The 12,537-nt window shown below is 25.5% G+C and overlaps 1 protein-coding gene across 13 annotated transcripts in view; it reads left to right on the top strand.

The window, feature by feature from the left end:
- The window catches only part of LOC102678780 (peripheral plasma membrane protein CASK), a 241,295-nt gene that overhangs the window by 206,072 nt on the left and 22,686 nt on the right, over positions 1-12,537 (top strand). For 9 of the 13 annotated variants that reach the window (XM_006620909.2, XM_006620906.2, XM_006620914.2 and 6 more), the window contains 3 exons: positions 5,329-5,520; positions 5,909-6,073; positions 7,034-7,108. In XM_006620909.2, coding sequence (XP_006620972.1) covers positions 5,329-5,520; positions 5,909-6,073; positions 7,034-7,108 — 432 coding nt within the window. The remainder of the gene's footprint in view (positions 1-5,328; positions 5,521-5,908; positions 6,074-7,033; positions 7,109-12,537) is intronic. The other 4 variants (XM_006620907.2, XM_006620910.2, XM_006620912.2 and 1 more) reach the window with 1 other exon arrangement.

Here is a 12,537-nt window from a genome sequence, read left to right as displayed (position 1 = left end):
TATTCATATAAACGTGTAATTATTAATTTTAAACATTTATTCATTCTGTTTCATTATTTTACATTCCATTTTTTTTCACACATGCTTTATATTCATTATTCATTGTAAAAATAAAAGATTTCAATTCTTAATTAAATTTAGTTTTATATTTTTCATAAAAATCCTGCTATTATGCTGCATGTGTTGTCGCTATCCTAAAATTAAATCGATAATTATAATGGTATTCATACGACGAAGCAGCTAATTCTTTGAAGCAAGGTTTTAAATTTTAAAAAACCCGTTGACACACTTCTCTAGCAATTGCCCCAGCTTCGTTTCGGATATTCTGCTTCAACTGGAGCGGACTAGTTGAGTTTCTGTAAGCAGGGTGTTTAAAGAAGTTGCATAAGCAAAAGTCAAGTGGAGCAAAGTTGAGATCTCTTGCAAGTCAGTCAGTGTCACCGCATCTTGAAATTAATATTTCAGAAAAAAAATTCTCTGGTAATTTCTAGAATTATATCTTCAGCGTTATCAAACATGTATTATTCAAATCATAAAAAAAGTATATATAATTTAAATGTATTTAATATTTATAATAATAATATAATTATGATTTCTTTGAAATACACCAATTTAATGATTAAAATTATTATGCATAAGAATATTCTTTCTCGTGAATATTTTACTCATATTAATGTTATAATTAATACATAAGTATTTGTCCAATCGAAAATAAATTTCACTATGTAATGTATGTAATGTGATTGTAATGATAAAATAATTGTAACTGTATTTGTATCATTGAAAAAGTTTAATAATTTTATGCAATTTATAATGTATAATTAATTGCAGAAATATATGAATCATCATTTCTATTGAACAAGTGAAAAATATTATTTCAGAATGCAATTTTTAACAACTTTTTCATTAGATAGATTTTATATTATATAAATATTTATCATTTTGAGATATATCTTCTTTTGATAAAATTTACAAGTTACTTTCCTATATTCGTTTCACGTTTATTATTTTATTTATATCGCAGGAAGTTAGGAAAAAAAAAGTTAGGAAACTGAAATTTGTTTCATAGATAGAAAGAAATATTAATTTTCAGAGAAATTGATAAAGGTTTCATTTTCAATTTGATTGAATCGAGTTGTGATTTATTTTATAGCTTTCATTTTGTTATTTATCAAGCTTGCAAAACGCTTACATAATAAACTTTGCTTTCCTAACGATTAAGTGAATATTAATTAATGAATAGCCAATAGAGATAACGTGATTAATGGCATTAATATCACAGCGAATAAGCATTATCGAAATCGACAATACGAAAATTCCTATTTTCTGTTCTATCTCTGATTTTAATTATTAAACAGAAATGTTGCACGAAAAAATAAAAGTATAAATAAAGGAATGCAATTGAATTTTTCACACGAATATTTTACTGGCAGTATCTTGGGAAATTTCGTTTTGAATATTTGGTATCGTTCTTGCGAAAATGGCTATTTCGAGACAATGTAAGTGCATATATTGAAAAAATAATATTTTTAAAATCTAAACTGTGATTTTTTTCTTAAGATTTATTTAATAAAAATGACTTTACTTATTTATAAACAAATAGCATTCAAATTTGTTGTTAAATAAATATTATAAATTGGAATTTTTATGATAATTTTCCATCAGATGAATTTAAATTGATATAATGATTTTTAAAAATTCTTATTTTAATAATTTCTATGTTTGCTAAAAATTATACTCATTTTCTAACCTGATCTATTGTTTTTTTTATTTATAAAATTTCTGATAAGAAATCTTATTGGTAAATTCACTGATAAAACCCGAGTGAAACACAATTTCCTTTCTTTTTCTCTTTTTCCTTTTTTCATTTCAGCGTTACTGTCGAATTTACTTTGTCTTTACCATCCTGTGACATAATATTCTTTTTATAAAGTTGATTTGTATATTTTTTATAACAGTATCCAATTTTACTTAACATCATTTCAAAATGGAGTTTTTAACACAAAGCTTTGTGAGAAGATTTTATTTCACATTTTTGATATATCTACCTTTTTTCCTCCCATTTGAAAATTTAGTGGAAATATACCAATAATATTTATATAATAGAATGTATTGTTGAAAAAAGACTCTATCAATTAAAAATATTTTTAATTGTTAGAGAGAAATTATATAAAGGCGAACTAAAAATTTTTATCTTCTTTTATTCTATCTTGAAGAAATAATATAAGAGATTATATAAAATTATATCAAAATAAAAATCTTTCTCTTGTTAATCATTAAATCAAATTTTCAATATAGTTATATGAAAAAATTCTTTTTTTTAAATATTTTATTCTTTGATATTATGAATGAACTAAACTATAAACTTAATTATAATTATATAAATTTATATATATATAAATTTGCAAAATAGAGTATCCTAGGATCATTTCACATCGATTTCATTTATTAACTTCGATGTTTTAAGAAATTCAAACAAGTAACTAATATGCAAATCAAACTTTTACACCAATAAATCGTAATATATAAAAAAATCTCATATTAAGTTCATAACAATCTATTATAACTCTAAAATTATCTCAAAAAAAAAACCATAAAAATTAAAAAAAAAAAAAACCATCGAGCCACTTCAATTTTAATAACTCACGAAAAAAAAAAAAATTTCCATGCAAACATGGAGAAATAAAATCCGCGTTGTCCACGAGATATCGAATTACCCTCCCGCGCTATTATTTTTGCGATAAACACATGACAACATTCGCGAACAAAATATTCGATAAAGGAAAAGTTTCCATCCGAGCGCGCCCTCGTCCATTTCCTAGTGCCGGTATCTGGCGAGTCCGGTCGCTTCCGAAAATTATGGTTAAAATTGTACCGATATCCGTACACTTTCGCGCGTTACACACACGCACACACATCCTCTTACCGGGAACGAGGATTTACATATAGATTAGACGGATGTACACGGCTTGAGAGGGAAATAGAAACGTGGCGTGGCTATCAATGGGGGAATCGTGTGACGATTTTGGCCCGATTTCAAGCGAAACTGGTTCCAGACGCACATACGTGCCTCGTGCACTCGTATTTCCATCTATATTCGCTCTTACGCGTGGCATTTCCTTCGACGCGTTCGTTGTCAAGAAAATATTAGATTAAAGCCTTATTCTTAGTTAGTCTTAATATTATGTTACAATACTAATTTTACTGTCACTGTTGTGACGTAATTCATGCTAATGATTTGATAATAACGTCGAACATGTCGAAGATCATATCATAATATCATAGTATAAATTTTTGCTTTACTTAGTGGTGAACGCGGGAATTTCAAACGCGGCCATTTTAGAGATCGATCTCTTCAGACACTGGCACTATTCCAACGAATTATTCCAACATAGAACCTAGTATTTCATGCTATATATCGTATTGCAGCGTCAAGAATCGAATCTTCACTTCTGCTTTATTTCTCTTTTTTCTTATTCTTCCTTCACTTTTCGAACCTACCGACGTGACTCTTCTATCATTACCTAGTTTGAAAAGGGAGCGGAGAGGCCATTGAATGTGTCGGTGGAAATCGATGATAGAAAAATCATATCTTCCTATTTATCTATATTTTCAATGCTGGTCGGTCTTCCAAAGAGTTATTTTCTGTATGAATTTCATATGAGGATGGTATATCCAGCATTTTGAATTGATTGAACTTGCGAATAATGTTGCATTTATTTATAGATAATAGATTCGTTGATTAGTTTTTATGAATTTATGCAAATATTGCGAATTGAATGCTCTCTACCAATAACGTTATATTTATCTGTATATGTATAATAGATTTAAAGTTTATCATATTATTTATGGATTGTGATTATTGCTCGACAAATTTATAATATTGTTATCAATGCAATTTTTAATAGTCTGATCTTATATAAGCTATTAAAGATATTAAATGAAATATCAATTATTTCTATTGACGTTATTATACACAGTTCTAAGTATCTTTCAATGAAAATAAAATATATTGACAAGTAGTACGATTTCATTTCACTCGCTTTCTTTGTAATTACTTTTTTTTTCATGTGACAAAGCGATTTATTTTTCGACATTATGGCGCGTTATCATTTGGAAATATTAATCACATTTCATGGCGCGAAATTATATACATGGTGAACTTATTTCTTAATCGTTTCATACGCCACGTGTTGCATAAATTGTGATTCCAAACAGTTTCGCGTTATAAATTCAACGAATGTTCTATGCACCGTAAAAAATTGCACGTGTTTTCAACATTCAGTTCGTGAAGTATGTAAAAGTGATCGTAACACAATGTTTCAACGCTTCGTTGTACAACTATTTACGTACTTCAATTATTCCATCTGTATGTCTCCAACTGCTGCCGTTAAATACGAGACTGTAAATTTATTTTTAACAAATTTGCTTAATGTTTTGTTTTTTCATGTCGAAGTCACCACTTCGTGTTCTTTACACATGTCAAAATCATGCAATGTGCGATTTGTATACAATTTTCAATTCACTGGGCCAAATAAAGCGTTAAATATTGTTTTCTATGAAATCACTGCAAATGGAGACTGCATTTGTTTTTTTTTTTTTTTAAATTAAATGGAACAAGAGGCTTTCATTTTGTAAGAAATAAATTTTTCCATAAAAATTTTCTATAAAGCTTTCTAAGTAAACAAAAGAACATTTATTTCTTCATTATGTACTAACATCCCTCAAAGGCTATTACGAATGAAATTTCTAAGGAAATGTTTTAACACAATTTCTTTTCATGATGGCTTTTGTGGTTAGTGTTGAAACAAAAGAATAACATAGATAAGGAATATAAAAATTTTTTCGAGAACTATATCATACATAAGTTTTATAAAAATCGACAATTTATATAAAAATTATGTCTTTTTAAAATAGAAATATAATAAGAAAAATTCTTTAAAATATAAAAGTATATCAAATAATTAATTTCTTAATTATTTGATTTCTTTAGTAATCTTGAATATATGATTTGAAATTTTTCTTTTATCAAACTTTGGAAAGTATTTGTTTTTTTTTTATACGCGATTTATAAAAATATACTGCTCTTATCGGCTTCATAAAAAAGAAAAAAAAGAAAAAGTGATGGCAGACAGCAATATCCTGAAATTCTGTGAACGAAAAAACAAAAGTGTTGGCGTATTTACGGATAGTAGGTGCTATTCAAGCGACACGCAATATTGCATCCATGATAGCAAAACATCGTGACGGTTTGTTGTTTTATTCCTGCTCCATGCCAGCTGGTGTTTGACTGGTATTTAATTTCTTTCGTTTGATCTTCTGTTCCAGGCGCTTTTGCAAGCACATGACGTAGCGGGACATGAAGTTTATGGCGAAGAAGCCACCAGAGTTACGCCACCTCCTCTTCTCCCTTATCTAAACGGAGGCGACGATCTCGAGGGACAGAACGGTGATTTGGACCTCGAAAATGTAACGCGCGTCAGGCTGGTCCAATTCCAAAAGAACACGGATGAGCCAATGGTAAGAAAATAATATGTATCATACATATATAGTATAATTTTTATAGTATAATTGCGTAAATTAAATACATAATGTGTCAGGTAAGTCAGATAATTAAAGATTAAATTTCATAAATAATATTTTAAAGATGTATGAAATTTATGGAAGAAAATATCCTTTGAAAATTTTCTTTGGAAATTTATTATAAATTATGAAAAATTAAATTAATAAATATGATATAATCTAAATTCGAAAATACGAAAATATTAATATGATTAAATTTGAGAAGTGAGATTATCAAATTTTTAAAATTTATTATCTTTTATACAAATAAAATTTTTCTTCTGTATAAAAAGAAAACACGTTGAAGGAAAGACAATAAATGTTAGCATTACTTGTTTGGTTGCAGGGAATCACTTTAAAAATGAACGAAGATGGAAAATGTGTGGTAGCACGAATTATGCACGGTGGTATGATACACAGACAAGCGACCCTTCACGTGGGTGACGAGATCAGAGAAATTAATGGGATACCGGTGGCCAATCAATCTGTCAATGCCTTGCAAAAGATACTCGTGAGTACAATTAGATCAAATCACAGATATTGTGTGAAATATTATTGATTGATATGCGATACTAGGTATTTGAATAACATCACATGTTTTACAATTGTTTTGTTTTCTTTTTCTGAAGAATACATAAATATATAATGAATCTTATAACAATATCTTATTTTATCGAATGATATAAAATGAAATTATATAAAGAAGAATGCAATAATAGGTATAATACAAAATAATAAAATTCATTTTTTTTTTAATTTATTCAAAATTGATGTATTATTTTTTTCGTTCTGCAACATTTAAAATAATAAGTAATTTATAAAATAATAGAATATTTTATAAGCTATATTCTTTAGTCATTTATTTTATAATTTTAATATTAAAATAATTATATAATATTTATATTCATCATTCATATTGAAAATAATCTTTTAAGATAAATGCAAACATACATATACATACAAACATGAATGTATAAAATCTTACGAATACATAAAATTCTACGATCAGATCGATATCACAGAAAATCTGTCCTGATTTCCGATTCTGTTATATAATCTTCTGTCATTTTGATATATACATCAAGTTTATCGCTAGTTTCGGAGATTTGACATCGAATCTGACATTAATCCATACTAGATACGCAGCTCTTTGTTTCATACTAAATATTCAGTGACTTATACAAAAGAATGATATATATGCAGTGTACTAATGATCAATTAAAAATCATTATCTTTGATGTTATAGCTAAATTTATTTATTTTTTATTTTTAATACAGTTTAATTTTTTCTTTTTTAAAGAATTATTCTGCTTGAATTGATCTACATTTATTCAGATAATTAGTAGAAAGTTATGTTTAAAATTTTTCTTTCACTTTGGTTTGAAAAAAATCATTCTTTTGGATATTTGTATAACACTTCTTCAAACGCGATTACGTCTTCAAATATTAACAATTCGACTTTCTGTTTCAGCGGGAAGCACGAGGTTCGGTGACGTTCAAAATCGTGCCATCGTACAGGAGCGCGCCACCCCCCTGTGAGGTACAAGTAAGCCCTAAAACCCAAACCCAGTCCCAGAATCCAAGTACAACTAATAAATCCGTGGCCACGGCAGTGTCGAGTACCAGCTCGGCCACTGCCGCGATCAAATCCGGGAAATCAGTGAAAACCTCCACGGCTACCAACGCAAAAGAGAAAAGTAAATCCAAGTCTTCTAAAAATAAAAGTGGCTCTTCTTCGACCGACAGTACACCTAGACGACGACTTAACCCTTTATCAGCTCTCAGATCACGAAAATCTTAAATTCAAAGAGTCTTTGATAAATAATTCGATTGATTCGATAGATTGATTCAATAGTTCTTCTGATATTCTTTCTAATAGAAATAGATTTTGTGTTGTGTTTCATCGAATAATTTTTCTGTAGTGATCTTTTTTCTGGCTTTAAATTACAATCGTTTGGAAAATATTAAAATATTTCGTGATAGAGCACTAGTTAAAATTAGATGATATCTTATAATCTTGAAAATATAGTGAAAATAAGTAAAATATGCTTTATCATATTTTATTATATATTGGTGTGTTTCTTTTTCTTTTTCGTTTTATATATAAAGTTTTTCGTCAGGTTCTTCTATTTTCGTTGATTGATTTTTTTAATATTGAATGATATTTCATTTTCATATGAAAATATATAATTTTGCATCAAGAATCGTTATCAATATTAAGTTTAATACTTGTAAAATTTTTTAATTTTCAGATGGTACTTATAAATTATTTTAATTATTGGAAATATGGAAATTTAAACGAAATTAAGTAATATTCATGTGAAAATATCATTTAACTTTATCGTTCATCAAAGGATATATTGCAAGAAGATTTATAAATTTTTCATTAGCAATCTCGATAAAGATTTATTAATGGAATACATAAACTACTTATAACAAATGCATAATTATTATTAGCTATACATATACATTATTTATTCCAAAAATATATCAGAAAGTTTATATTCAATTATTGGAATTTTTTTTGTATATGATAATAATTATAATCATCGAACATGTGAATATTGAATATGTTTCAGTTTTTGTTACGAATTTACAAAAAATTATAGTCTTTTTATTTCTTTATGGAAACTTATATTAAAATTATTGATGCAGTGCCAACATTAGATTTTGATTATTAAATTTAAATATTTTTCTTAATATTAAAATGTGAAATAGTATATTAGATTAGAATTCATTTCATCGTTATGAAAAAATATAGAATTTTATAATGTGATATTACAAAATACAAAGATTAATTTAATTAATTTTCAAATATAACTTTGAAAACTTAAATAAATTTAATCGAATAAAATTTCTTCTTTGTCTAATGTCCATTTTACTATATAATTAGAAATATAAAAATAAAATAATACATAGTTCAATCTGTAAATTCTTTAATTAGAAGAAAGCTATTTATAGTTTGTATAGATAGACTCATTGCTTTATAAACAATATTAGAATATTAGAACCTATTTCAGACCTATTTCATGTCACTGTGATGATAGAAATTAATTCCTTGGTATTCAGTTAGCCAGTTGTTTGAGTTAGTCTGTTGTTCGCCTATATAGGGTGAGTTTAAATAACAAAATGCCATCTAACTACTTGCCATCTAACTTGAGATTAAATAAAAAATTTCATTTTAAATAGGTGAATTCTGATAAACAAACGTGCTTTTTAGAAATTTATTACTGAGAAAGTATGTACAAATTATTTCTAGCCAATTTATATTCCCATTTTTTTTTTATCCTGTGAATTGTATAATATTAGATTAAGTAATCAGTTGTTTCTTTTCTAGAATGTTATTAATATCAACTACTGTGAATAAATATACAAATCAGATTACATATTTATATTAGATAAAAATTATTACAAAATTATTAAAATTATTATTAATTTCTTTCATTGGATTTACTTAAAACAAAAAATAAATTAATTAATTATCTAATATATTAATTGCGCAAAAAAATAATTAATTAAATAAATTTTATATAACATTTTCAAATTTTTAAAGAAATGCAGACAAAATATTACTTAATCTAATATTTGAATAAAGAGAAGAAATATATATAATAAATATTTTAGTATTGAAATTTTCTAGTCTTTATTCATCGATAAAATGAAGGTTTCATTTCGGTATTTAGTCTCATATTACGCGCCTAGTCTTTTGAACAATAATCGAGAATGATTTGGACTGGAATCGCATCGGAACTTGAGAAGTTCCATGGATAGTCGGTAGTTTATACGTAGTTAAACATCGAGTTTCATGAATGGATAAACGTGGAAAGAGATGGTTCGTATAATAGATTACAGTACACCTTGTGTACTCGAATCTGGCGTATTTTGATTTGTTGGATCTCGAATATATTTGGTGTTATGGTGTTTAGAGAACTTCTATGAAGCTTTAATAGTTAAATTTGTAGGTGTTAAGTTTCGAATCTAAATTGGAATTTCAATTTCTCGAATTATTATTTATATATTTATATTTTGAGTGGATATTAATTGTTTTTATTGATATTAAAAAATAAATTTTTATTAGATGATCGAATTAATTACTAGATAAAAAAAAAGTATATTAATATCATTTTATTTTTACTTAATAAAGCTTGTTGATATTATTATATTAATTTGAAAAGTATGAGATTTTATTTATTATTATACTATTGAAAACTATTTTATATTTATTTTTAAAATTGTGTTTCAAGATTTTCTTTCAATTTTATAATACATATTATATTTTAAACAATTTGCATATATACTTTATGCAAATATTTTTATTTCATTTCTAGAATAAAATCTATAAAGTAATTAAATTCATAAAAATTTATATGCTTCACATATAAAGTAATTGAATATAAATTATTGGAATTTACTTCCTATTTTATTTAGAGATTTTTGCATACATTATAATATTATATGTTGTATAAAACAGAGAAGTTAATTATTAGAAGTTAATAATAGATTATGTCTAATAATATCTAGTAATTTGATATTAATGAATATTTAGTTTGCTTAATAAGTTTGATAAATTACAGGAAATTGAATTGATTAGAGAAATTTAAATATTTCAAAAATAGAATTAGATTTTAAAACATAAAAAAAAAATATATATATATATAAAAGAAAGTTCATATAAATATATATATATATATAAACTTATAATATTACATCCTATTATAATAATATATATATTCGTACCTGAACATTACAATCCCGTAATAATTGTCTTCAATTTGAGAATTTGTAGTTAATTTTTCTTTCTAATGCTTTTTAGATTGTAATCAACTATTAAGCTTTGTACCTTTGGAATTGGGTGAGCTAAGAAGTAATTTCCAATTTTTCTCTAAATGTATTTTTCTAATATTTTCTAATATTTATTAAATTTTTTTCGATATAGACATAATAAATGTTTAAGATAAGCAAATATAGTCGTTTCTCTTAAAAATCCTGCAACCAGGGTAATATATCTTTCTTAATAATATTTCAAGAGGATAAAGAGTCGAACCTTTCTAAAAAGAATCCTCCGTCCAATAGTTTTAAAAAAAAAACTTAATGTAAATAATAATTAGTTGATGCCTAGAATATAAACAAATTTAATGTTCTACAAAAATTTTTATCATGTTTGAAAATTATCATTTTTTTTTTTACTTATAAAATAGTAAACTTGTTTTCTTCGACATTTTTTGAGTAATCATTTTTATAGTAATATATGTATAGTGCATAATTTATATAAATTTTTAAATTACAAATAAGAATTATTGGAAATTACTTGTAGTTTTGCTTAATACTTTCAATTGATATTAGATAATTTTTATGCTCTAGGAACAAAGTTTCAACTAATAAATATGAATTTCATGAACCAATGGTTACTAAGAAATGAATTTAAAGGAATTACATTGAATTTCAATATACTTGAAATTGAATTGCTGAAAGAATTGAAACTGGATCAAACACGAATAGTTAATGCAAAAGATCGCTGTTCAATTTTGATATCTTCAAAGTTTCTACGAAAATACTTATGAATCATTCATTAATCAGATTATGAAATTTGATTTTTTAAAATGATATCAGATATTTTCATATATTTTTTATAATTACAATAGAATTATATTATTATCATAATAATTATTTTTCGTGCAGTAATTCCTTTTATCCCGTAATAATATTCAATTATAAAAAATAATTTTATCAAAGTTTCGTACATTGGTAAAAATATATTCACAAATTACATTCATTAATTTTTTCATAAATGTATCTTTTTGAATATAAATTTAAATTAAATGAAATAATTTTTAAATCATTTCTTTAATGATTCGAAATAAAACATCATCTATTAATTTTATTTAAAATTAATCACTATCAAACGAAAATTATCAAAAATTATGCTGCGTTTTTAATAAATTGAAAAGAGCAATTATAGCAATTACGTATGCTAAGAAATAATATTTTTTTAAATCAATAATAAATGCAGAGGATATAAAGAGTGAAATTAACGATAAAATGAGGTATCTAATACGAGGAGCACGAGGTAACGTTATAAATTCATTAGAGAAAGTACGTGCGGAACGTGAAGCAAGATGCAGATTTTTTGAAATTAAGCCAACCAGGATTTAATTGAGCCATTTCTACCCCTACAAATGAGGTTTTCAGTTACCTGCTAACGAACTCTGAAAAGAACGTAGCTGAATACAATGTTTTTTCTACTTTTTTTTTCAATGTTTTTACGAAGTCTTGACCTCGCTATAAGATACCATTTTCGTCCATCTTGGTAAAAAAATTTTTTCCAAGATAATTATTTTTTAGTATAATTTATTAAATGGAGCCGATAATTAAAGGTTTTCACTGATTTCTTTGAATGCCTACATATATACAATACATACACACACACATATATTCAAAAATTATTATACACTTAACACATTTAAACACAAACATACTTGAGTCATATGATCAATTTCTTATACTTATATTGAAGCTTAATTTACTGTTTCACGTATCGGAGAGAGAAATTTTGCTTAAAAATAATTATGATAGTTTTTTTCTTTTTTTGCATTGTCAGAATATAATTTTATTTTTAAAAATTATTTATTATATTTCGTTTCTTTCTCTATATTTGAACAGTAACATGTATAAATACAAAAAATATTCATTTTTCAGCTTAACATAGATATTATTTCAATATCCAATGAACTTTCGGCAAGAGAGCTTCGTTTTTATCATTTAATTATCAAGGAATAATCCGTTTCTTTATTTGCAATTAGGTAAATGCAAAGTGAAACATACTTTGCGATTACAAATTTTACATGATGCTTTCACTTTCAGTTTATAATATCGTGAATATTAATTCGCAAATTACACGTTATCCATTGTTTTAATTTATATTGGAATCATGAATTTAATTATTAATTAAATATTCCGTGAACTTGAAACGAATAA

This window comes from Apis dorsata, unplaced genomic scaffold (genome assembly GCF_000469605.1).
Source record: "Apis dorsata unplaced genomic scaffold, Apis dorsata 1.3 scaffold_563, whole genome shotgun sequence".
NCBI classification, from domain to species: Eukaryota; Metazoa; Arthropoda; class Insecta; order Hymenoptera; family Apidae; genus Apis; species Apis dorsata.
This window is presented reverse-complemented; position numbering and strand designations above follow the sequence as displayed.